We start from the raw sequence: 27,956 nt of genomic DNA on the forward strand, positions 1-27,956 counted from the left end.
CCAACAATCTCCTTGACTGGAAGGTACTGGTAAGAGATCCAGACCATTGCACCATGTGTTTATATAAGAAACTGCCCATCAGATAAAACATCCTGATCACAAGATGAGCCTCCATCAAACAAACCAACGGCCCAACCATACCTATCTTGGGGCCAACGATCATCCATTTCCCCAATTTCTTCCATACGTGCAGATAGCGCTATCCGGTACCCACAACGGAAGCCAACCATTCATGCCGACATCTACAGACCAGTGAGGCAAGCTCATTGCCCAATCTTGCAATGAAGGCCCAACGAGCACATTGATCCGATCTTGCTGAAGTACCCCACCCTATCTGACTGTCGTTATACTTCGTAGCTCACAGCGGGTCTTGGATACCCCACAGCCTGTCCCAACACTGGCCAAACCACACCGATTTGGCCGTCCCTTTCATCCCTCTTCAAATACCACCTCCGTTGGAAGTGGCAAGCACGAGGGGGAGGGGGAGGGGGAGGGGGAGGGTGAGGGTGAGGGGAAGGACGGCCATAGGTCCACACTCAATGGTCCAGAATCACAACTGTAAGGCAGTTAGGACAACCCAATCCACGCCATCTTTGGGCTATAGCCCAACTACCTGGTTCTGATCCGTGTTGATGCCTCAAGAACATGGATAATGAATATTGACAACATTCTAGCAATGAACTTGTAGAAATGCAGATTTATTAGAACATGTTGATTCATTCATCAAATACACCATCGTTGTTGTGCCTAACAAGCAAGCCTGAGAAAGGCAGAGATGGTTTCCGTTTAGTATACTACATTTTACAAGAGGGATGGTTAACATTAATCCCATGGAACCCAATAACAGAACTGCTGGGAAGTCGCTTCGTATAATAACACCGTTTCAGCTTTAACAACACAACGGATGGATTTAAATCCCGCATCTCATCATGATATCAATCATTCTCCATCCTGCATGCAGATTAAGTAAGAATGAAAATAGAAAAATGGCAGATCCAGGTTCTTTTGCGTCTCTTGACAATACCAAACTGTCGTTGCAAAATTGGCCTTTTTCCTGTTAGTAAAGAAAATGCTATATATTCATCTCTACTGTCGGTGTGTGTGCTTCTAATGCTTTCTTGTTATATTACCCTCTGTGATTGCATGGAGACCACCAGGTAGTAATAGATATCTTGGTGGGGTGGGCTAACCCAGCTCATGTAGAATCTGATCGTAAGCATCGAAGAGAGGCATGCCAACCTCAATTTCCTTGTGACGGTTTGTTCAAGGATCTATTTCTTCAGGGAACAGAGATTTTCCAGAATATGTGTATCGCATCTCCTCCTTCCATGCCTGCAAAAGCTACAAATCATCAAATGAGGCCGAATGCATCTCAATGCATATCCAAAACCACGTTAGCATATGCTGTCAGACGTCACCTCATGTCGGAAGGTGATTCGCAATTGGGGTATGTTTGTCTTGTGAACATCATTCCCTTCTGGCCCCCTCTTGAAATATTTGTTACCAATCCAATGTAACTGCAATCACAACCACCAAACTGGATTGTACAGACTTGACAAATATCTATGGAATAAATATAAATTTTCGCATTATGTAAAAATAATGCTTAAAAAACTCAGACATTCTCCCACATCAGCTGTGGACCCCAAAGTTAAATTGATGATATTTGAGACCAAGTTCTTTGTTTTTTGGACCCGATTGAAAACTTTGAAGATAATGCATTGCATTTCAAACTAATTCTTGCTTAGCATGGGAACACGATTAAAAGAAACTAAAAATCAATCAAAAGAAAGCAAAGAAGTAAACATTTTTCAAGATTTCACACCTTTGCTGCATGGGAAAATCCAGATTGATGAGCTGAATTTCTTGCTATCTCACAGAGATCACAAGCAGTGAGCTTCCATACCTGAAAAAGTATCACTCTTTAAGTGACCCGACCTTGGATGTTTGGACAAAATGCCAGGAATTGAAATCAAATAGACCTGTGCGGCAACACTATATTCCTCCACGAGTGGTTCTTTGGTCAAATGGATTTGCAGAGGATCGTCTGTTGAGAGAGAAACATCAAGGCCACGTTGAAAGAACATAGGGAATGGGTTGCGATGATAATCCAGAAACAAGGAGTTGTTGCTCAATGGAGACATTGCCAATCCAATCTGAGAAATAAACGTAATAGATAAGCATTAATCACTTTCACAGAAAATGGGAATGGTGATTCAAATAACAGAACTATAAAACAGAGCTTATTAACATTTTTAGGATAATCACCTGTGCAAGGTAATATAGGTACTGTAAAACGGGCGATTTCCTAAGATTATTCCCATGAGCTATATTATGGGATACAAGGAAAGCGGCAGCCAAATGGTCAATGTCACCAGCCTGCCAAAAACAGATTCAGTAATACACACACACGCACACGCATACGCGCGCACACACACACACACACACAAAAACATGATACCAAGAACCATCTCTAAATCCAATGCGAAACATTTGTAAAGTATAAAGGAGAACTACCTCCCCACAATGTGGCCGGAATTTGATTGTGGGCATTCCTTTGGATTCACGAAGCTGCAAAAGAAAATGCACAGGATAACAATAAAATGAAGTGCCAACCAGCTCATTTTCTAAGTGTTTCTTTCTAAACTATGATCTGCATAACATGATCCCATTTTCTTTGGGTTCAAAATGGATAAGTTTTACTTGTATCGAAGTTCTCTAACAGAATTGTGTGATCAGTTTATCTGTGAGCTACAGTATGCAGTTTTGCAAAAATCTTTCTGCACGAGTTGCAGAGAGGCAGGCAATCTTTTGCTCGCAATTAGCTTTCAGTGAGCTGTAACCTTTGGATTTTAGAAGGATGTTGGAAGTGATTTCGAACATAGGGAATGGTTGGATGTCTCTGCGTGCTTAGTAACCAATGGTTCATATTTTACCTGCTCAAGGGGCATTTCTACCATTAATTTTATTTTTATTTTTTTCAAGTAGCCCGCACGTGTGTACCTGACCCCACCCCCTCACATGCAAATAGGGTCAAAGAGATTGAAAGTAACCACATAAATTGAATCCCACATACAGGATTTGAAGCATAAAGATGACACACAAAAAGATAAATATGTAGAGTCGCTCCACAAAAAGCCAATGGTTTCTAGGGCATAACACCTCTCGAAGAAAATCACATCAAATTCAAAGAAAAATAGTTTTTGTTTCGGAAAGTCATAATCATGTTCATATTCATAACCTACTAGCCTATTTGTAGACTAAAGTACATAGGTTCCAAAGTGAAACTCAAACTATTCCTAATTGGTGCAAACACACTCCTAACCATATCCAACAGTTGCCAACAAACTGTTTCCTAATATAAAATAAAATAACAACTCATTCTAAAACTCCAAACTATACTAGAACTCAAAGCATGAGACTAACACAGTATATTGTAGTGTCACTGTGTTACTTCAGCATACTGTGTACGGTAGACACACTGTAGCACGCAGTGAGAAACCTTTCTCTACAGGATCTGATTGCATCAATTCCCCCTGGAAATCAAGATCAATCCATGTCCACATGGCACATTTACGGTCCTCAGCTTCAGTGGCAGTAGGTGGTGAAGGCCTGTGCATCAGATGGGCTCTTGTGTGGGATGGCATTGTAGATGACACTTCTTCCATCGGTTCGGTGCTCTCCATATTTTTTTCATCGCCCTCCACTTCTGCTTTGGCAGTGGAGTTGATTGCCTCAGTTGATGGCTCATTCTCACGCTCTGGATCAGCCTCCTAACTTTGTCCCATCATCTTGACACACCCTTGATCAGCCTCATAACTTTGTTGCATTGTCTCTCTCAGTACAAGCCTCAATCATAGTTGGGATATGATTAACACGTCCAACTACTCTCTCTCTCCATCATATATTCATGATATATAAGCCAAATTAAATTGTTGTACTAATTTTATCCTTTAAGCAAATTATCTCGAGGCCACATTTTAATAACAACACATTTTGGAACACTAAAGAAAATTTAGTGAGATTTGCATTTGAAAATCAAGAAACAGATAATGCAAACCTTATTGAGTGTATACAAGTTTGCATAGCAGTAATATGCGTAATATGAGTATGCAGGATTGAATTCATTAGTCCATTCAGCCGGCTTGGGCATGTGCTTTGTTGGACGCCTCTCAGGTTTACTTTCATCATCTACCATGTCAAAGCCTACCACCTGCACAAAAACTGAGCCATTTAGAACTATAAATTCAAACAAAATGAGAAATAGCAAGAAAGATTAGCGGCGTGCATAAGAAAAACCAACAGCAAGCACTTTAAGCCTTTCTTCCAAAGACATCTACAACTGATTAAATCAGCTCAAAGAAAAATATGAAAAAAAAAAAAAAAAGAAGATATGCATGATACAAATCATTCACTATAATTCATAGACAACAGTTGTAGGAGCTAGCATTCTCATTTTTCTCTCACTTTGCTCATCTTCAAAATTTTAACAGACAAGTAACAATGGCCATCTCAAAGAAATTATAAGGAATGCTGTTATGCCCGTCCTCAGCTTACATGAGAACTGGCATAGAGATTAGCTACACGTGCACAATGTTTTTTAAGGTGCAGTCAAATGTGTGGGGATTAAGTTCTTTTTTCTTTTTGGAAGGTTGTGGGGATGCAAGTTAAAAGCTCATAAACAGTGGAAAGTTGTGGAAACTGATGCATGGGCAGATGAAGTGAAAAACCAGAATTCATTTCCCAATTACAGCATTCCATTTATACGTTTTTAAGATAAATCTCTCCAAGCCTTCAACTGCTAAGTAATAGTAGGGCATGAATTCTGAAAATGTTTTTTTATCCCATGGAGGTCCCATTCATTTTACTGTGATCAAGTGACTTCTTGGGAGGCATGGGCAATCAAAGGTGGGCCCCACATGTTGGACAACAATATCAATAATCAGACCTTTTCTAAAATAATAAAAGATGGACCTTCTATTTCCTAGCCATTGATTGGATGGTTAGCACATCATGTTAGAGTGTTTTTTGGGAGGTATGGGCAATCAAAAGCAGGTCCCAAATGAAGTGCATAGATTGATCCCTTTTTTTTTTTGTATAAAAATGGATTGTCCATTTCCTTGTCGTGGATAAGATGATTAGAGATGATCTAACCAAAATGACTTTTTGGAAGGCATGGTAATCAATGGTGGGCACAACATGGTGGATGGTCCACTTTATTTTCATAGCCATTGGGTGGTTGATTATAATCATCTAATTGAAGTTGCTTTTGAGAGGCATGTGAAATCAAAGGTGGGCTCCACATGCTCAACCATCTAGATCAATGATTGCACCCTCTAATAGAATCAATATGGACAATGCTCGAATGGTTTAGAATCATCTAATCAAAGTGTTTTTACAGAAAGGGAAAGTCAAAGGTGAGAAGCATGATAGATGGTCTAGAATCAATAATCAAAGATGTTTCAATATGATCAATTAGGATCGACCACTTTTTTAGCAATTTATCAGCGGTTTTGTGTGGCCCAAAATCCAGGCCGGCCTATGCATAATTTGGTCCACTAACTAAATGGCTTAGATCTCCCACATATGTTTGCTACCTGCAAAATAGATGTCTTTAAATAAAAAGAAAAAAGAAGAAAAAAACTTTTGCTAGTATTTCGTCAGTGCTAACCAAACCTATTTCAGACATTTTCTAGAATTCCTAGAGTCCCGATCAAATAGAATTTAACTATTACGGAAAACATTTACCCTTCCGTGGGTTCTCAAGAAAGATAAACACCAAGGGATAGAATTTCCCAACCAATTTTGTCAAAATCGTTATCATATAACAAATTGTAAGAAGAGTTGAATCATATAGAATGGCAAATCGTATCATAAAGCATAAGAATTTTTATGATTTTTCTTAAAAATTGAAAAGAAACCCAGCAAAATACAAATAAATCAGGAAAAAGTAGCTCATCCATCATCCATTTCCCATCAACATGCGCCAAGTAATAGCACCATACCATGATAGTGTTGGGGGATTCTCGTCACTCTATTTTTGTTGTTCAAGATATTTACCTTAAAAATATACAAGAATCCTTTAATAATTTATGTTCTTTTTGCCTTTCTTAAGCATATAATCACGTTGGAAAAGAGGCATTTGATCCTATAGACTGGCGAAAAAAGATATTTTGACTTCTAACCATCATTACCACAATACATATAGGTCAACATGATCGCAACCATCTTAAATAATAATTAAAAATAAATAAAATCTAAGTCAGTCATGCACATGGTATTAAAAAACGGTTATGTTACAACCATAATGGATGTTATGTAATTGTAATGGTGGTGACTGTTATGCAATATAGGGCCGTACCGCCAAATTTGAAATAAATAAATAAAAGAGCCCAAAATGGACCGATACGGGGCCAATAGATACATTTTTTTTTTTTGTTTCCATTACAAGGCCGTAACAGCCGTAAGGTTGGCCATTATGGCCACTGTTATCATTATTGAATACTATATCGATTTGGTGTTTCGACCAATTAAGAAGTAAGAAATCATAAGAAAATGCAAAATAATTCAACTTCGAAGAGAATATCTATCATGTCATCTCTTATAAAGAACAAAATAAAGTAATTGACCTCTTCTAAACGATTCTTAAAGCCCCCACCAATCTAAAAACATAAAATTAAAGTCAAATAAATCTTAAAATTGAAAAGTACAAGTATAATTTGAATTGTAAATTGGGATCTTAATCATAATTGATAGGATTCAAATGATAGAATTGTAGGATTCATTCAAAAAGTGATTCAAGGTGGGATTCAAATCATTTTGCTTAAGATTCGACTCAAATAGTAAATCGTAACTCATACAATTTTGACAATATTGTTCCCAACAACCAAACATGCCCTTAGTATGCAACTTTTGGAACCAGAGTTGCCTCTCATGAAAGAGCTTACTCTCCAATTAAAAAAGCAATAAAGGATTTCCAAATGAGCACCATTTTTATGTATACAATACAGCCAGTGTATGAATTATGTAGAACAAAGATGTGCATCTCTAGTCAAAATAAATACATGCACACTTATCCAAATCAGCATGAATCAACAATTAATTATCCAAGCAACATTCAGAAAGAAATTACAAATTCAAGAAAGAAAACAACATTCAGGAAAAAATTTGCAGAAGAATCAACCTGATTTAGGAACACATGTAACTGAGGATGCGAACTTGGATCAATTGTAGCTTCAAAAAGTGGAATAAACACATTATCCAACATGCTTTGGAAGGATGTAACAATTCCCATTCCCCTGTACACATTGTATAACCGTGGTAGCTGAAAGCACAGTAGTAAACATAAGAAGTGAGTTAGTTTGCTAAAACTAATTGACAAAGACTAACTCATAGCCTTATTAAAAATTAAAATAAATAAATAAAAATTTAAAAAAAAAAAAAAACAATCAAAAGACAAGAAGATCAAAGACACTGTTAAAGCCGATGCCCACATATAAGTACTAAAAGCACAGGGGGGCACAGCCATAACATTTTCAAGGCCTAAAATTAACTTGAACTATAGATTCATCAAAAGATTGTGAGAGACAAATTAATTTCAGTTTAAAAAATAAACATATGAGAGTCATGACTTTTTAAAATAAAGTGCAGCATTAGTGTTTATTTTCCATTAGGTTCAGGAGCCAAAACGGTAACATTACAGCTTATCTCAGATACTGATATCTCACAAAAGTAAAGTTTAACTAAAATCAGTAATAATGCATAGAATACTGTGAAAAAGAAACAAATCCAGGAAATAACTGACCGTTCTTCCTCAAGGCAAGAGGTTTTACCAATCAATAAACAAATAATAATAGCAAGCTAATATATTTTAATATAGCACAACAACCATTCATTCTAACATGGTCATAGCGTGTGGAGAACGTAGAAGCAAAACTTCATTTATCGTGAGGGGATGATGGCTCAATCATAAAGCAAGCATCTTGGGATATCTCAGACTTCTCCAGAACTGTTCTTTCACCCTTCAAAGACATTCAAATGCAGAAGCTGGGATGAAGATTATTAAAAAGCTAGAAGGACATATAATATTATCAAAACATGTGCACATAAATCTTAATGAAATATCTCATGCACGGACAACTTGAATCCTGAAGTCAGTACAGAGGTAGATACTATTGTTAAAGGCCCTTTTGACTTCAAGTGAAGGTTTCTTGTGCAAAATTTGGAAAGGAATGTTGAGAATGAAGCGAGACTTCAAAGTGAATCAGGCTGCAAGCATGGCAAATGATATGATGGCTATCCCCCAGAGCAAGGTATTCAATAACAGTAAGAGTGACCGTAATGAGTACCATAACTACCATTACAATTACGGGCCATTTTTCATAACAGCTATTATGGCCCTGTAACGTGTAATGGTTGCCACCGTTACTATTACATAACCGTTTTTTAATACCTTGACCCAAATTAGTTCTACTATACCACAAAAATGCATTTACCATTTCTTATAAAGCTTTTCGAGTACAAATGTCATTAGTTTTCTGATTTAAATTTATTTTGGTTTAGTGAAAAAAAAAATTTGTTTTCACTTGGCTGAACAAAGTCTAGAGAGTGATAAAGTATTTCATGAAATAGGGTTTATTGCAGGCCTTTTTCCACAATATGCATTTTGAGCCCTTCAAAGGAGTTCCACACTATCCTTGATTTTTCTTTATTAAAGATGATGGCACCAACTCCTCAAACCTTTGACTTAGAGGTTGAGATGCCATTACATGGACCAGCCTTGCAAAGAGGAATGGTCATTCTATCCAGTGTTTTAAATATCGACGATATTGGCCGATATCCCACGATATATCTTGTATCCTACCTATGCGATACAAACACACAAGTAGTGGGATATATCCCACATGTTCGATCCGGTGAACATTTTTTATTTTCGATTTTTTTTTCTATAAATCATGTTAAATCAGTGTTAAATTGTTACAAATCCATAATTTTTCATGTTTTGCATAAAAAATCATGTATTGGGAGCTTCGATTTCGAAATTTGGAGGAGGACCGAGTTGCGGAAATTTTAAGAAAAAAAAAAAAATCAAAATCAAAATCAAACATGTATGTAACCTAATCTGGTGATTCTTCTTTTGCTTTTGAATGTATTGCTTGTGTTTCCACATGCCTTCTTACATTTATAAATTACATGAATATACTTTGAATATACTTACATCAATTCAGTTAGACAACACATAGATTAGAACCCCATACAAAGAAAACCTATTATGTGCACTTGTTTTTTGTAATGTTTTGATTTGTAAGTGTGTATTGATATCTTTTTTAACAACCACTAAAATTTCATTGAAAAATTCGACCAATTTCCAATGTTTCTAACAAAAGCGATACATTACGCGATACAGCCAATATATCCCATGCAATAACCGATACGTATCCGTATCCCAAGGGTGAGATACGTAACACAATCCCAATATTTCGAACACTGGTTCTATCCTCATTCTAAGCACCAAGTATAAAAAATCATCCAAATCCACAACTTAGGTGGGCCACACCAAGGGGAACAATAGGGATAGGATGCAAACCATAGGTTTGTGTGTGGAGTCACAAATTGTTTGGAGTATCCCCAATACTATTGATAATATCCCTAATATTATTTGTATCTTCAGCTCAAGATACTGATAACACTGATAGTATCAGAAATTTCAGGTATTGGCGATATACCACTTAGTATACTAAGCCAATATTTTCGACTATGTAAATTCTAGGTGTGTATCTCCAATGTATCAATGATATTTCAATAATATCGCCAATGTATCTCCAATGTATCAATATTTCCAAAAATCTAATTACAAAATAATAATAATAATAATAATAATAATAATAATAATAATAATAATAATAAAAAATTCCATTTCACTTTTTTTTATGGGTGTGCATGGTTGTATGATGAAATGCATGTTTGTTAGTGTGTATATGTATGCATGTATGAATGGATGGATGGATGGTTAGTTGGGATGGATGGATGGATAGTTGGATGGTCAGTTGCTTAGGTGGATGGATGGATATGTATGTGTCTGTTTGTTTGTTTGTTTGTTTGTTTGTTTGTGTGGGTGTGTAGGCACGCATAGATGGATCCACCATTTTCCCCAATGTTTTCCCGAGTCAATGATACATGCTTTTAGGCCCCATTAAAGAAAACTTATTATTTGGTTCCAAAATATGCAAATATCCGTCTTTTCGCTATTATTTGATTATTAAATATGCAAATATGTGTATTTTAGCATCTCTTGAATATCATTGAAAAATTCCACCACTTTCCCCATGTTTCTTTAATGTTTTTCCTGAGTTAGAGTAACATATTTTTAGAACCCCCATTAAAAAGAAACTTATTTTCTATGCATCTTTTTTGCAATGATTTGATTCCTAAATATACAAGTGTATTTTAGCATCTCCTGAAGTTTCATTGAGAAATTCCACCATTTCCTCGTGTTTCTCCAATGTTTCCTCAATCGGCAATACATTTTCCAAGTATCAACAATAATATCGGCGATATTCATACATGTTTCTGTATCAATACCAATACTACGGACACTAGGGTCCCCCTAGGGTTTACCTTTTATTAAACCCGTTAATCAAGTGTAACTCTACGGGATGAAGTGAAAATACAAAAATCAACCTAATCCAAAACTCGGGTTGGCCACACCACGTGAACTTGGAGACTTCTGAGAGGTGTGACCTGTAGGAAGTTTTTATTAGTATGATCTTTTGTATGTATGGTTCAAACAAGGGTTCCCACCTGATGGATGGAGTGGATTTAGATATACAACATGGTGGTGCCACGGATCTTGAGTGAGGCATTGCTAACGATTTTGTTCCTTTTGACAAGATTCAATTGGATGGTTATTACAAGCAAGTTATTTGATGGCAAAGTATGACACTTGATACACAGGCACTCATAAATTGAATGAGTAGCATACATCAACTCAAATTAAACCAACTAAATTGTGGAACCCAATGTCATAGAAACATTGTCCAAAAAATCGAACGGAACCATTTTAACCCCTGATTTGTGGACACTTGTTGGGTGAAATATGAACGTTGGATAATTTTCATTTTTAACCGTCCAACAAATGTCCACCAATCCCACAATAAGATAGTCAAATAAGCGCAATTTTTGGGTCATGGTGCATCTAAATTGTAAGTTTGAATTTCTTGTATGCCTTGTTGCAATTTCTAAGTGCCTGTGATCCATCACAATATCGGCATATCCGTGTTCTTCACATCACAGGCATAGAAAGAGAAAGGAGAGAATAAGGGCATGTTTGATTTTCTAAATCCTCAGTAAATACCTGGTAAGTAAAAATCCTCAGTAAATACCTGGTAAGTAAGCAATTATTACATTTTCACCGTGTTTGAAAATACAATAGTATTTCTGCTTTGAAAACTGGTTCCAAAAGGATTGGCTTAAATTTGTGGGCCCTATATATGACATATCTGCGCCGTCCATCCTTTTTACCAGAACGTTTTGAGGCAGGTGCTGAAAAATGAGGCAGATCCAACACTCAAGTGGCCCCAAGAAGTTTTTAACGATAGGTGTTCGGTAAATAGTGGTCCCGAGAAGTTTTTAATGATAGGTGTTCGGTAAACAGTGGCTCCAAGAAGTTTTTAACGATAGGTGTTGGGTAAACAGTGGCCGCAGGAAGTTTTTAATGATAAGTGTTCAGTTCCCTTTTTATCTATGGTGTGGTCCACTTGAGTTTTGGAACTGCCTTGTTTTTTGGCTCATGCCCTAAATTCAGCTGGCATAACGAATGGACGGTGTGGATAAGCCACATACATCACGGTGGGCCCCACATATTTTGTACCTCCTCGGTTTGTGTTCAAATAATATTCTGTCAAATCAAGCATTGGGAACGATGCAGTAATTACTTGAGGAAATAATCATTACCCATTTACAAGGTATTTGGAAAATCAAACAGGCCCTAAAAGAGAAACAGGAGGAGCTTAGGTACATCAAGTCCACAAACATATGGAGCCCCACCCATCTAAAAGTAGTCACATGTGCCAATATTGTGCACGTGTGCAACGTTCAATAAGAAGAAACCGGATGACCTCAGAAAAGAAGAAGAAGGTGAAGAAGAGGAGGAGGAGGAGGAGGAGGTGGTGGTTTTAAAAGGTTTATATATATATATCTATATATATATATATATATATATATATATATATATATATATATATATATATATATATATATATATATATATCTCCGCCTCAAGACTTACGGAAGTATTTACGGGGCCCATCCATGCAATCCACAGACCATCCGCTGGGCCCTGCAATCAATATTCGATGTAAAAAAATAAATCCAGATTGTTTGTTGGTGAAGTTTGTAATGTTTGTAATTTGTTCGTGCTGGGTATTTTCATTATTTTATAAATATGAGCATTTACGTCATTATCTAACGCTTGTTAATGAAGTTCTGAAAAACTAACAGAATGTGGGTATTTTTCCATAACTATAAATTAATCATGTAGTTATTTGCAAAGCCAATTTTTTATGTGGGTATTTGCAAATACTCTATTATTGAAGTGGGAATGTGCAAAAACCCTTAGAAAAATTATTAGTTACTTAAAATAAACAACCCAAACATACCAGGTTGCGAGGAAGGATACATCAACTAGTCAAACTGCACATCACTGGATAAAATATCAATACAAGAAATAAAGATTAACCAACCTGAATTAACCAAACTGCATTTTCGCTATAAATTCTATTGTTAACAAACCAACTTGCCAACTGGTCCCATTCACTTTGTTTCCTTCCATAGATGGATACTCTATACTCAGCCATCTGGAGCATCAGAAATGATAAAGATTAGGTGTGTGGAGCCCCTTAATAAATCAAATGCACAACAATTCTTGAATACAAGTCAAAGTGACACATTAACACTATCTTTGTCATTGGAAAATGCCTGACAACTATTTAGGATAAGAAAATGAATTGTGCATGGAAAAATCAAGCCATAAATATTATTTTACGGAAGAGAGACTCCATTGCTGTTGGAATTCATTCATTTTACCATATTTGTGGTTTTGATAATTGAAATTGTTGGATGTAATTTCCACCAGCAAACATGCATGTTGATTAAGGTTGCCATACAAACATTATGCAACAATACGACAAAAGATGGATCATGTTGAGCCTGGTGCACATGTCACAACACTTAAAAAAGAAAGGAACTAAGAAAGGAAACAATATAAGTCTGAACTGGTGAAATGATCACACCTGGTATTTGCTTGCTTCAAGATCAGATAAAACTTGCTTTGTCAGCTCCCCCAAAAAACGGCCTGAAATGTTCATTAAAAAATAAAACTAGATGAATATTTTAAATCCAAGAAAAAGTTCTTTAACATGAACACATGCAGGCATTCATACATATGCATGTATGTAGATTATGTATATATAAGGGACAGGAATTTGATTCATATATTTGAAAGAGAAAAACTTTGGTAGTGTTATAGATGCTATGCAGGCACATCAAAATTACTTGTAAATTGCATACACAGAATACACGTAATTCAAATGAAACCGTCCAAATTCTGCGCAACAGTTTCGATGTATAATGAACCAAAAGCTAAGCTTATTTGATTATCTGACGACCAGATTCATGGACATTTATTGGATGGTTAAAAATGAAAACTATCCGATGGTCTACTTCCACAAACTGTGTCCATGAATCAGAGGTTAGGATTGTTCAACCAATCTGATTTTTGGAATGTAAGTTAGTGACAGTTGGTTACACAATTCAGTTGGTTAAATTCTAGTTAACATATGCAATGTACCATTTTTAAGTGCCTGCATATCAAGCTTCATATGCATCTAGACATTCAAATAATTCCCATATTTGAAATTGTGGAGCTGTAAGTTAATAACAGCACAAAAAACAAAGACAAAAGTTTCTATAAATAAATGTCAAGAGGTAATGATGCAGGACAGTGCTTTTCTACCCTAGGATGATAATAAAAATCAGATTCTAGTTGATGTGAGAAAGAACAATTAAACTTCAGAAACTACATGCAAATCCAAATAATAACAAATAGAAATTATGCTAAATCCTAGGCTAATACATGCACAGCGTTAGGAACTAATAAGAGATTAGAGAATTAGGTCCCAAACTCCCAATAGAGTTGAGAAACTCCGCATTAATATAGGGTTAGGCCATATATCAAAGGGACTCACTAGTTCCTTAAAGGAATTAGGTGTAGGTTAAAGTATAGATTGAAATAGGTTTAGGGATTTGAAGGAAATGAGGGAAAACTTAAATTAAGGTTAGGGATTTTGGGTTTTAAAGGGAATTTGGGGATTTAGGGTTAAGGTTTTCGATTATTATTATTATTTGGGGGGCAGGGGGAGGGGATTAGGGTTCTAGGGTTAGGGATTTGGGGGGTTTTGGCCTAAGAGGGATGGGGAAACAAAGGGGAACAAGGGGATTCAATGGGGCAGCCGCACGTGGCTGGTTGTGCATGTGCACGTGCACAAGTGTGCATGCATGGGAATGGGTGAAGGAGATGGGTGCGTGGGTTAGTGGGGAATGTTTAGTTAGACTATCTAAAAGTCAATGGTCCACTCAGCATGTGGGCCTTAGGTCAGTTCTGATCATGAACCCTATATAGCATAGTGTCTATAGCATGGACGGTTCCAATCATGAACCCTATTTTCCATGCAAACCATGATTTCATGTTAATATCATGTATACTAGTCATAAATCATATGTATGCATATTGCATACAAGGTCAGGTACAGGTTGACTGAGGCCTCAACCCAAGCCCAACACAAGCTAAAGTTCAGGTTGGGCCAATTGGGTTCAGGTTGACCCAACCCAAGTTGCACCATTAAGTCATTGCAGAAAATAATAATTAGCAAAAGATGGAAACAACAATCAGAGTGTGCTGAAGCTTTTGCCATCCATTCCTATTCTCAGTATTGCATCTTTTTTCATATAAAAAGGGTGAGCCATATATCAAGAGTGCAAACATCAAAATATCATTTCATTGCCCCAAACCTTGGATAAGATTGTCGTGCTTTAAAAAAATTTCTCTCAGCCTGCTCTGTCCACAAGGATTATACTTAAGATTGAATTTGTCAAACCGATGGAATGTATTCTTATCCGCATGCACATCCAATAAATCAACATTGAGGTCAGATCTGCCAAAATCAATGCACAGAACGAAGAAGAACGTTATTCCTAATAGAGAAAAAGCATTGGCTAATGGAACAACTGTGTAGCATACCCTGTCAAGTCCAAACTCTCAAAAACATCCTTCAGAGTAAGATATATTCCATCCCGGAATATCACAATCTGCAAGATGAAATCAACATACCATATGCTATAGCAGCAGCATCAAATTAGACATGAAGACAACTATTTCAAGAATTAAGTGCTAACAAGATGTACTTGAGCCGATCGATCAAGGTAGTCACTGTTATTACTTAAGCAACAATTCAAGCTGATTAAATAACTACAAAAGAAAGAGATATCATACCTCATCGGGCTCTTCCTTTAGTTTTGACTTTATGAAAGAGAGAAGATGCTTCTGATTCATACATGCTGAGTGATGCACATGTGTATCAACCTTTCTAACATTGTAGAAATCACGATGAGGTGCACTCTTCTGAGCTAAAAATTCCCCATCTGCATTAACTAACAAATGGAGACGGAACTTCTGCACCATGTCCAGGTACAGGTATAATGTATCAACGTAAATAAAAAATAGTTTCTGTAGATAATGGAAATATAAACCTTGAATTTGAAAAATCCACCTCCTCAAGAAGTCGCAGTCGATGATGGCATGTAGAACGGACATTTCCTAGAGCTATAATTCTCAATATGTGATGCATATCAGTGAAGAATGTTGTTGAGCTTGCAGTTGGGAAAAGATCTTCAGTTGCTGAAAGAACATTCATTGCAAGCTAAATAATTTTAATCATTGAATTTTTCTTTGCATCACTGAAAATTAAAGCATAATGAGAGAAGCAGCCAAAAAGAGTTTCATGGTATCGAGAAACTAATAGTGTGGCATGGTGAAATTGGTAAAGGAAAAGAAATTGCAATGCTTACAGTCTTTGCTGGCATAAACATGTACAACCCCATCCTCCATCTGAAAATAATGCTGTTTTCAAGAAGAAGAAAAGAAACAACATCAAATAATCGTTCAACCTGTTTTCAACGAATGGCTTAAAACTGCTCGGAAATATACAATGGGTTCATACCCAGAGACAAGGCTAAGTTCCTAGCAAATGAATAACACTCACCACAGTTGGTTCGACAGGGTCAAAACAGAACGGATCACGGTTTACTGCAGGAATACTCGATTCTGTTGTCGTTTCCTTCATCCATGGGGCAACATTTTCTCTAAAGACATACTTTTCCCGCAGTGCTAAACATTCTCGAATCATTGCACATACTTCTTCCTCTTCTCTGCTTGGTGCCTCTAGGACAATTTCAGAAATTTTGACATTAAGAGGAATGTGCTTCAGAAACATCCATTGGTAAGGAAACAGTTTTACCAAATTAGATGATGACGAAGATTGATCAAAGATATACATTGTGGTTATGAAATGAACCAAGCCCAAGGTTGGAGATGGATATGTGAACCTAAACACCGACGGCTCCTCCAGAGGAAATTCAAGCCACGTGGAGTATCTTTGGTTCACTTCATCCAAAACCAAACTTTCTACTATTTTCAGTCACATTTTCAGGGAATGCAATTTGGTAGCTTATGCCCTTGCAAAATGTGGAAGTGCGAGTAACTAAAATGAATTTTATCTCTATTGATGACCTCCCCAAGTTGATAAACGGATTATTGTTTTGGACAAAGCTGGGGTAGTGAATTTGACAGTGCATCGATGTATTGCTTTCTAACCTTTTGTTGTGGGCTGCGGTTTTTTGTGTGTGTGTGTGTGTGTGTGTGTGTGTTAGGGGTGGGGATGGGATGGGGAGGGACAAAGATTGATCGCGAGAAGTAATGTGCTTGGTTAAAGTTCGCACTGGTAACTTTTCTAACAGTAGGTGAATAATCAAAAGCTAAGGAACCTAAAAAAAACCATATCAAGAATGTGGAAAAGAAAGCAGCAAATCATTGTGCACATGACCTGTGTAATAAGTGAGAATGTCAAAGTGCACAATCACATAGAAATTAGGAGAAAGAGCAAGAAATGTGATTCCATCCATCATAAACACAATTAACCAATGTAAAACTAACCTTGAGTAGGGATGGATAATGGCGAACAAGGTGACGAGGGAGCTAAAGGAGCGAAAGGACAATGGATTCCGGCTCGGTCAAAAGGGACACTCTAAAGCCAGGAGCAAGGATGGAAGAGGATCCAGAGTGCTATCGGAGTCTCCCATGTTGTACATTGAGAGCTTTTTGGAAGAATGATCAGAACTGAACTTTCAGAGGGTGTTCGGAAGAATATGGAAGGTGAAGGAAGTAGCCATTCCCTAGATTAGGGGATCGGCGACAATACGAGGGTTCGCCTCCATGAGAATGGAGAAGATGGAGGAGGTAGAGCAAGCAGTCACAGTGTTGAACAGCAAACAATTTGGCAACAAAAGATTATCCGTGCAAAAATGAAAATATGGCCCTGAGGTGGTGAATCGAGTATCACATGAGAAAGAGGTAAGGAGAGGGAATGGAGGTTGAGAATTAGGGATGGAAGACAGCAGGGTACCCCCAGGAATGTAGAAAGCAAGGCAAGGGGTGTTGTAGATCCTTTTGTGATGTGGTAGCAGAGAAGTCACCAAAGCAAGAGGGGGGGGTGGTTTACCTGGGGAAAGGAAGATGAGCCTGGAAGGAAATGGTGGCCCAATGGTCCTGAGGTGAAGATGCACCAGAAAGCGCATGGAAAGTCCTTTAATGGAGTTTGGTGATGGTGATAAAGGCTGGTTCCTCAATCTTAGAACTGGGAGTGGCTAGCACATAATTGAGGATTAGAGGAAGATAGAATCCTCAAACCTCTCAGAGACACAGAGATGTGGATCTCGCACCGGCCAAATGCGAACTTAGATTGTATCATCCTCACCAGTAATCTATTCAAGAACAGGCCGGTATTATCTATATGTAAATGGGTTGAAAGATAGGTGTTTGGTTGGGAGGATGTATGGTTTCAGGTATGGGAGCTTCCATTGGAGTTATGGATTCAGAATGTTCGTGGTGGTGGGATCCTGCATTGGGAAAATTATAGCCATCGACCCCGATACGGAAGGCTATAAGGAGCTTCAATTTGCCAGAGTTTGTACCATGAAGAACAAACAAACTGCAGCTCCGGAGCGAATCCCCATTGTGGTGGACAAAGACAAGATATTTGTGCGTGTGGTGCAAGAAGTGAGGGGAGGAGAGCGACTCCAATAGGTAGAAGGTAGGAAGGTTGGTGACGAAGCAGAGCAGGAGGTCGGGAGTAGAGACGAAGTGGAGAAGGATGAAGGAGCACAAATTAGGTGGTTCTGCAATCCACCAGAAGAGGTTCTGATTACTTGTAAAGAAGAGATTGGTGTGCAGGTTGTAGGTGGAGAGGTATTGAAGGCAGCCACGCATTCAGACAGTTGTCTGTTTCAATGAAGCAAGTTAGGCACACGAGTCATCTTCAGTTCGTGCAGAAAAACCCAGCAGCAGCTAGGTGAGGTAAACTCTTTTAAGTTTTGTCATGTGTGAGAGGCACTCCCTTTCATAAGTAGAGGTCAGCGACTCTAAGTTCTACCCTTAAGCATGTGGGCGTGGAGAAAAGCAGCAGTGAGAAGGAGGAAGGATCAAAGCATACTCTTGAGCTTGCTTCCCTTTTCCTTTGCCCAATCCAGGTGGTTGTCAGTTCCAAGAGTAGGATCTTACTAAGGTTAGTATTTTACCCTCAGATGGGGGAGATGGTAGCGGTGTGCCATGTGAAGAGGGAATGGAAGAGCAAGCTTTAGTCGTGGTGGCCCAAGGAAGAGGGTCAACCTAGAGGGGAAGGTGATCAAAGCTCTGCATTTGCGGAAGTTGCAGACCAAAAGTGAGTTTATGTTGGAGGCATTCAATATTCCACTTCTACAAGTGGCCAACGACACTGCAGAGGAGATTGGAGGGATCGGCAACCGGTTAATTGTCTGCAAAAATACCTCATCAGCAATGGGGGAAGCGGGGCATATCTCAATGGCTCTCAACATCTAATAGATTAAGGAGGCCATTGGACATGTTGGCAATATGGTTGGAGTTTCCTTCTAAGACTGCAAGCAGCATTTCATTGCCTTCTTTCAGTTTGCGGAAGAGAGGGGAATTCAAAAATCACAGGCTTCTCAACAGACACGGGTTCATAAATCTCCCAAGGGGAGGAGAATTGGTGGGCCTTGTGTCCTCTATAAACTATGGAGCCAAATCAAAGATCTCTATAAGCTCTACAAGGCTCAACTAGTTACTCAGGAAATTGAACTTTAATTGATAGACTAAAGGACTGTAGACTCTTTATGGGGAGGAAGAAAGAAGGATTGGGTGGCTCTAGATGCAATAGGAACTGCAAGAGGAATAGTGATTATCTAGGACACTAGAGTTTGGGACATGGTGGAGAGGTTAATTTTCAGTTCCAGTGCTTCTTAAGGATCTAGTGACGAGGTTTAAATCAGTGTTCATAGCAGTATATGAACGAAATCAACCAGTCCAACATTCTCAGTCCTGCGCAAAGCTGGATTCTACTTGCAATGGGTGGCAGTTCCCATGGTGCTTGGGGAGAGATTTTAATGTTGTTAGATTCACTTTAAGAAGCTTAGTGGAAGCCGCATAATGCGTAGTGTAAGGGGTTTCTCGGATTGGGTCTATAAAAATGAGCTAGTGGACATTCCAATGGGAAATGTAAATTCCACATGGACAAATGGGCAAAAAAGGGTCGTAAATCCAAGTTAAATTGGTTTTTGGTTTCCTCTTATTGAGTGGAGAAGTTTCCTCATGCAGAAGAGGGGCCTCCCAAGGCCCATATCTGACCATTGTTCGATAGCTTTGGAAATGAAGGAGGACGATTGGGGACCGAGGCCGTTTCGGGTTGGATTGAGGTGGTTAGAAGTGGAAGGATTATCAAATTTGATGAAGAAATGGTGGAGCTCCTTTCTGGAAGAAATATCAACATATGGAAGAAAGACGCTCTAGGGGAGCAGGAGATGAGTCAGAAAATATTCTTTTGGACATTGGGGAGTTGTCAGAGGAAGAAAAATTCACGAGGCTCAAGCTCACCTTATAATATAAGAATCGTTTAAAGGAACATGAGATAAAGTGGAGGCAGTGATCTAGAGCAACGTGGCTCAAAGGAGAACACAGAATTTTTTTCATAGCATTGCTAGTGCCTGACCAGGACTACTAAGGTTCATAGTGTGATGGTGGGATGGGGTTACGGTAGAGGAAAAATCTCAGGTCTGTGGCGCCACAATACAATTTTACAAGAATCTTCTTATTGGTGAGACTCATGAGAGGTTAAGTGTGCTCGCTGCTCAATAACTTGCCTTTTAATAAAATCTCTGAAACAGAGGCTGAGTATTTAGAAAAGTCAATTTCCGAGGACGCCAAAGCAGTTGTGGATGCTTTGGACAGAGACAAGGCTCCGAGGCGAAATGGATTCCCCATGGTTTTTTTAGGTGTTCAGGAGCTAGTGAATGGCGACCTGACAAAATTCATTGCAAAGTTCTTTGAGAGAGATCACTTATCACCAGAGTTTGGTGCACCTTCATATTTGTCATGTTGAAAAAAATAAATGTGTTGAATGCTTAGGAGATTTCATGTCTATAAGGCTTATAGCAGACCCTTACAAAATCTTAGCAAAAATCATGGCATCCGAATTTTGAGTGGTTTTAGCGAATGTCATATCCAAAGTTCAGTGTGCATCTGCTGCCAAAAGACAAATTTCGGACGACATATTAATTGCTTACAAATGCATTGATTCACGCCATAAGGGAAAAGAGGGCATTATATGCAAGCTTGATATTTAGAAAGCATATGACCATGTGGATTGAGATTTTCTCGATCATGTGTCAGGATGGTTGGGATGTGAGCAAAGATGGAAGAGGTAGACACATGAATGTATCCGGTCCGCCAAGTTCTCAGTTTTGGTAAACGAGTCTCCTAAAGGTTTCTTTAATGCTTCCAAAGGTGTCCAACAAAGGAATCTGCTTTCTCCCTTCTTATTTGTGGTTGTAGTGTAAGCGCTTAACAAAATGTTGGAAAGAGGGATATTTGTGGGTCTCATTAGTATGTTCAGGGTGGATAATGCAAAGTTTTAAATTTCTCATGTCCAGTTTGCAAATGACACCATTCTATTTTGTGACAAAAAAAAAAAAAAACTAAGGTGGATAATTTGAGGAAATAGTTAGATGTTTTGAAATGATATCGAGCTTGAAAGTAAACATTCTAAAGAGCAAGATGTTGAGTGTTGGCATCTCAAAGGAGGTGGCGAGGTTAATGGAGGTGCATGGGTGTCGCACCGGTTCCCTTCCTCGTATCTTGGCCTTCCTTTATGTGTCGGTAAAACCGTGAAGTATCTTTGAGACAAGATGATTAAAAATTTTGGAAGAACAAGGTGGAAAAGTCAGCACCTTTCATTGGGTTGAAGATTAATGTTAATAAAAGCAGCCATGTTGAATATGCCGCTATATTTTATGCATTTGTTTAGGTTTATGAAGGCTATATTGGATAGATTGGAGAGACTAAGATGCGACTTCTTATGGCAAGGTACAGAAGAAAAGCAAAAGTTTCATTTGTTGAAGTGGAAAGATGTGTGTAAGTCAAATGTGGGATGCAAGTATAAGGGAGTAGATGTCAATGAATTTAGCTTTGCTGGGTAAACCGTTATAGAGATTCGGTACGAAAGAAGATAGTTTATGGAGAGAGGTGAATGCTAGAAAGTATTGCGTTGAGGGGGTGGTGGATAGAAGATTCATCCTTATATAGGGCATCAATGTCGTGGAAGGCGATTGCTAGGGTGATGACCAAGTTTAAGGAGGGGATCGGCACACATGAACACATGGGACAGCTAATCATCGATCCAGATAATCCACTCATTTGTTCCACTAGGGGCAACCCGTGGTGTAAAATTCACACCTATCGAATGATCTTGGCCTTAAAATTGTGGACCATTTTGTTACAACCATCAGTTTTTTTATGAGGCATAGATCGGACGGTAAGCAATATCAAACCAAGGTGCGTTGTTACAATCATAAGCAGTCAATGGTGGGGACTTATTGATAAATGCTTCAAAATGATGATTGAACCTATTTTGTTTCTCAGCTTGATCTCGTTTGTCCATTTTTGGTGCTACTAATCATATGGTTAGGATCATCTAATCGGTGTAATTTTGCACCACGTGTTGCCCCCACTAGTCTAAATGAATGGATGCTTAAGGTTGACGATTGGCCGTCCAATACAAGCTTTGACAAAATGAGAAATGAGAGGAGTGGAAGTGACAGGAAGAAAAGATGATTTTTCTGCATCCATTCTCCTAAAGTGAGTATGGACACCTTTCAAAAGAGTAGAAACGGGGGAAGTGGAATACCACATCACAAATATGAATAAAACATGCTAACCACAGGTTCAAGTACTATAAGCTGGTACATAGCAGTCAAATATAGAAAAATTACTTGTTTTTATTTTATATTTATTTAGATGATAAAGCGAAACAAAAGAACTGTGATAATGGGTGGCTACCCAACGTGTGAGATGTGAATGATTTTGTTAACCCTGCACTAAATCTACAACAGAGCTATGTACATTTATCGACTAAAGTACTGGCAGCTATTAAAATTTATGCTCTTTTGAGTTTGATAGATACTACAAATACAAAAGGACATGAGATGACATCGTCAAAAAACTCATTCATGGTTAGGAATTTGAGAATACCATGGGGCGTAGTTTCCAGAGGAATAAGAATGTCCTTGGGATTTTTCCTCGAAATATGAACTGAAGCTGGATCCACTGCTACGTTACCATGAAGATTTTCAGTTCCATGTGATCTGCTTGGTGCTCCATATTTCTGACCTTGACTAGAAATACAATCTGCCGCTCCAAACAAAACAATTGACGAATCTTGAACATTTGTATCTACATCCTGCCACAAAAAATTAAAAATAATAATAATAATTAATAATAAGCTTATCACTTTTCTAGTGACCTCTAACATGGGCCTGTTGTATCAACAAGGTATTTTCCAGGACATGTATGCAAAAGATTCCCTTTCTTTGGGATTGTCACGTCGGATGCAGATCTCTGCCTGAAAGCAATGTGCCAACTGCCAACAAGTAACAAATCCCAGTAGAGGTTGATCTCAGGTGGTCAGCAGATCTTAAAACTTTTGCCAAGCAATCATGATAATAAGATGGGGCAAGGCTATGACTATGGCAATCATATCTCAACAGATACATGTGTCCGCAGTCCTAGAAACAATGGGGCAGCTTCTTACATCGGAGAACTTAATTTATCTCTCCCTCCCTCCCTCCCTTTCTTTCGTTGAAAAATCAAATGGGAGGCTATTAATTTGTTTTGGGGGATTTTCAGAAACAGCCACCCTTTAATGGATTTATTAGACAGAACCACCCAAAAAGTTTGGGGTTAGATTTCGGAACCTACATTTTTCATGCCAACTTTATTTTACCACTTTATGTCAGATTGAAATCACGACCATCAGCCTTTTCGAAAATGACAAAAATACCCATAATCAGCTGTAACCATTCATGTCTTCCAGACACCATCCAATCACCTTACTGGTTGACTAGAGGTTTGCAATGATCGATATACCTATTTTGGGTCGATCCGCCTGATGAACGGCTCAGATTTGAAGGTATTTCAGTCATTCTCCGTGGAGGAGTATTTCCATTGCTTCCAATACTAGGGCTGTTTTCGTCATTTTAGAAAAAGGCTGACAGTTGTTACTTCAATATGACAGAAAGTGGTAAAATAAAGAGAGCGTAAAAGATGTAGGTGCGTTAATCTAACCCCAAATTCTTTTGAGTGTTTCCGTCTAGTTCACCCATAAAGAGGGTGGTTCTTTCTAAAAATCCCTTTTATTTTTTGTATATGTTATTTATGTGGTTCAATGCACTTTTTTAATGGTTCCCTTTTGTAAGCTATACTAATACTCTAATATATGCACTAATACAATGATGTGTGTGCATGTCAACATTGACATATACTATATGGATGCATGGGTGAGACGGATTGAGGTTTACCATGTCTTACACCACTAGGGCTGTCAACTGGCCGGGCGTATTCAATATTTTGATTTTGCCTGGCCCCAGCCTTGCCTATTGTCAGCCCTATACACCACATGTCCTTCTGAATACAATTGTTCATTTCTATGTTCCACCAAACACAAGTTTAAATAAACATTCAAAATGCACACAAACACAGTATCACATGAAAACAACAACTGAAAGTCAAGTTGCTCAAGTATGAAGAAAGTTACCACACTTCCACATACACGGATGCTCACCGTGTCAACTAGAACAGAGTTCCCATAATCATTATCGTAGCTGAAATTTGCATCATCTTCATTTGCAAGTTCAATGTCTTCATCATCAGAAACCTCTACACTTTCAAATCCGCTAACACCTGGAGATTTGGGAGTTGATGGTCTGCCGAAGGAGGTCAACCTTATACCAGAAGCAGAATGGTTCAGAGATTGATTGCTTCCTGAAAAGAGAGAGAGAGAGAGAGAGAGAGAGAGAGAGAGAGAGAGAGAGAGAGAGAGAGTGGAAAATACTCTTTGTCAGGCTACAAACAAATATTGCAGACTGAATAAAGAGGAAATAGAAGAAATGCTCTGCCAGAAATAGTTTGTATGAAGAGAGAGAGAGAGAGAGAGAGAGAGAGAGAGAATGAAAAATACCCTTTGTCATGCTACAAGACATGCAGCACAACTCTACAATCTAAAGAATATGTCAGAGTGCATTGGTCTGGAAAGCAACACTATAATAACAAGTAATTTGACATCCTTGGCTTACAGTGCTCATATATACTCTTGCCATGTGGTGGCAGGTTAGTTGGGTCATCCACACATGTTGTTTGATGCTAGAAAGAAAGAGGTTTATAACAGTGAGCTCATGTTACTTAATGTTACAAGGTAATAGCTTCTATAACATTAGGCTTTAAAAAATAAATTGTAATGGCTCATTTGGACAATTTTGGTCATTCGATGACTTTCATTTACATATAATAGCACGTGACTCTAGACTAATAAATTCCATTAAATCAACTTCCAGATTTAACTTAGCACACACACCTAATCTGCAGGTGATATTTCTTCCCTTGAATATCAAATGAAATGTTCATGTTGTATGAACAATTAACCATTTTTCATACAGGTTTTATTCAAGAGACACGCACTCCCCTTTCATACAATGGGATGCTTGTATGGTAATTGGACCATGGTATGCCAAAACAATTATGTAACGGCCATCATGTAATGGCCTATTTAGGAGCTTGTATTTGGAATGCATTGGAATCCAAATCACAATTACACTGGAATCAAGGTAATTCCAAATCCTTAGTTGTGTTTGGCAAGAATGCACTGGAATCGAAAACTTCCGTATGGAAGCTTGTATTTGGAACAAATTGGAATTCTTTAGTATATTCATAGGACCTGAATTTGATTAACTAAATCAGTTTTAAAATCCAAAATTAATATACATATGTGATATTTGACAGAATGATTGTAATAAACCCATTGAAATATACATTTCGACCAAAAATGAGGAAATTCCGACATCTAGTTGGCCACAAACGAGGGACTCGCCAACGTTTTTTAACCATCCATTTAGATGGCCAATGTTTCGACAATTCGGAGCACTCTATTGATGTGATTTTGGTGTCGTAGCCAATCATTGGATCCTTTTGGAGTATCATCTGCATGCCACATGTACAACGGATTAGTAGCCTTGCAACACCTTTGTTACACATGCGACTCTCCTGCCTTTAAAAGCGAGCATAAAAAGGCATTTCAATCGGATTACACCCAAATCACAGCAAAAAAGTGAGATTTCAAACACACCAAAAATGTGTATTTCAAATACCTCTGATCCCATTTACCTCCAATACTTGGATGCCAAACGCAAAAAGGTGACTATTAGATTTGAAATACATCCAAATACTCTCAAATCCAGGCTACCTAACAACCCCTAATGGTAATGGTGGTAACCGTTAAGCGTTATGGGGCTGAAAGGGCCATTACAGAAAAAAATGCCCCATGACCCCTAACGGCCCGTAACAAGGCCGATATAGTTCTTTTTTCTTTTTCAAAAAAAAAAAAAAAAAAAGTTGTAACGACAGTCATGGCCATATTGTAATGGTAATGGTGGTGGCCATTAATGCTCCGATGGCCTCCCCATGAAGGGCTAAAGCTTGTAAATCTCAGCGATTGGTTGCACTATTCAGGAATCACATCAGTGGCCTAGAAAGGATGGAGAGTAAAAACATGAGTGAAAAAAAGAAGAAGAAGAAGAAGAAGAAGAAGCACAGGTCAACATTTATTGGATCGATTGAATGGCTAGAGCTGTGAAATCACCACGACTTTTCAGCAATGATCCGTCTACATGGTGGCCTGCCAGATCACTGGTCCAGATTGCCCGATTGGAGAATAAAAATATCCAATTCATAGTTGGAGGACTTGCACACGCCAACCAAAGCTTATCCTGAAAGATTGTTCAGGCGATGCCCCGTCAAATTGTAAGTTGTAAAAGTTGTAAATACATTACACCTGAAAATCTTTTGAGGTGTAAGTGTTTACAGTCTTTCCTCTCTGGCTTTAAGCTGCAAAGTGTTTATAGGATGCTGCCAGCTGCAAGCAGAGAGACGTTGGAAAGATGATGGAGGAGACTGCTAGCTACAAGCCTCTCTTGAAGATTTCAAGAAAAAAGAAGACTGTTGGGTCTGTAATCTGAAACACGGCAAAATGCCAGGATTCTAAAAGCCCCTGTAAAGTGTTTACAGCATGTAAAGTAAACCTTTTACAACTGAAGAATTTTACAGGCATCCAAACGACCTCTACACGCCCGCGCCCCCCCCACCCCCCCCCCCCCAAGTTTAAACACAGGAACAATCCTATGGGAAGCGTCCAAACAGAAGTCCCCTGTGGATGAATCTATCACTGTCAATAGACAAATCGTGCAGAATCAACTTCACACATGAAATAACTAACCTTGATCCAACAGTGATAAGATTCAGCTACAGCGAACTTTCCTTTGGTGCTTGGCAGGAAGATCATTTCCCAATTAAAACCGCAAAACAGAACCCAAAACAGAACCAGAACATGATACAGAATCCTCTCCAACCATGATTGCTCGAAACCCCAAACAGGAAAGGAGTAAAAAAAATAACACCGACGTACTCTCCCTTTGAGTAGTCCGAAGCAGCGGCAGCCCAGGTGGGAATGAGTCAGGCCTGCCGAAAGAATAAGCTTGAGAACTCCGATTCGGCGCTCCGCCAAGCTTCTCCTCCGCATCCATCGAGCGCCGCTGCAACAGGGCATTGGGCAAAGAAGACGAAATCCTGTAAGAACCCGACCGAGCTTCTTCATCGCCGCCGCCGCCATCGTCATCGGTGTCAGTTGCAACAGTCGAACCTCCCAAGAGGCTCCGTTCGGACGGTCTGGATTCGACGTCCTCGTCATCTTCATCGTCATCGTCCGCGTGGAAAGCGCGTGGGGAGCGGGAGGGTCCCGTGCGGAGGAGGATGATGCGGTCGAGGATCTGATTGACGCTGCGTTTGTGAATGTAGAAAGCGGATATGAACATGACAGAGGCTCCAACGAGGGCTGCCATGGCCAGATGCAGAGAAGAAGCCGAAGAGGAATCCATTACTGTGCCTTCACTCTGCGTTGGGAAGAGTTCGTGTGCTCGCTTTGGTTTTATAGGTTTGGAGCTTAGTCTCATGTGATAGGTTAGCCTCATGGTTA

General features: G+C 38.7%; 1 protein-coding gene across 3 annotated transcripts; it reads right to left on the bottom strand.

The window, feature by feature from the left end:
* Positions 1–691: 691 nt before the first annotated feature.
* On the bottom strand, positions 692–27,919 carry LOC131222723 (AMP deaminase-like). Of its 3 annotated transcripts, none has more exons than XR_009160168.1 (20): positions 27,390–27,918; positions 24,498–24,697; positions 22,910–23,117; positions 16,317–16,495; positions 16,123–16,174; positions 15,825–15,952; positions 15,548–15,727; positions 15,296–15,363; positions 15,067–15,209; positions 13,290–13,351; positions 12,741–12,854; positions 7,184–7,324; positions 4,061–4,213; positions 2,518–2,571; positions 2,269–2,379; positions 1,983–2,156; positions 1,826–1,906; positions 1,419–1,517; positions 1,131–1,332; positions 692–951 (listed from the first exon to the last, which is right to left on the bottom strand). XR_009160168.1 is itself a non-coding variant. In XM_058217888.1 (20 exons), exons 1-19 carry the CDS (start codon positions 27,856–27,858, stop codon positions 1,264–1,266), a joined length of 2,685 nt encoding a protein of 894 aa, XP_058073871.1. In that variant the 5' UTR covers positions 27,859–27,919; the 3' UTR covers positions 692–951; positions 1,240–1,263. The 3 variants fall into 3 exon arrangements, 2 of the variants coding, with proteins under 2 accessions (XP_058073871.1, XP_058073870.1); XM_058217888.1 differs by having other exon boundaries at positions 1,240–1,332; positions 27,390–27,919; XM_058217887.1 differs by having other exon boundaries at positions 692–1,332.
* Between the last annotated feature and the right edge of the window lie 37 nt (positions 27,920–27,956).

This window comes from Magnolia sinica, chromosome 13, assembly GCF_029962835.1.
Source record: "Magnolia sinica isolate HGM2019 chromosome 13, MsV1, whole genome shotgun sequence".
Classification (NCBI taxonomy): Eukaryota; Viridiplantae; Streptophyta; class Magnoliopsida; order Magnoliales; family Magnoliaceae; genus Magnolia; species Magnolia sinica.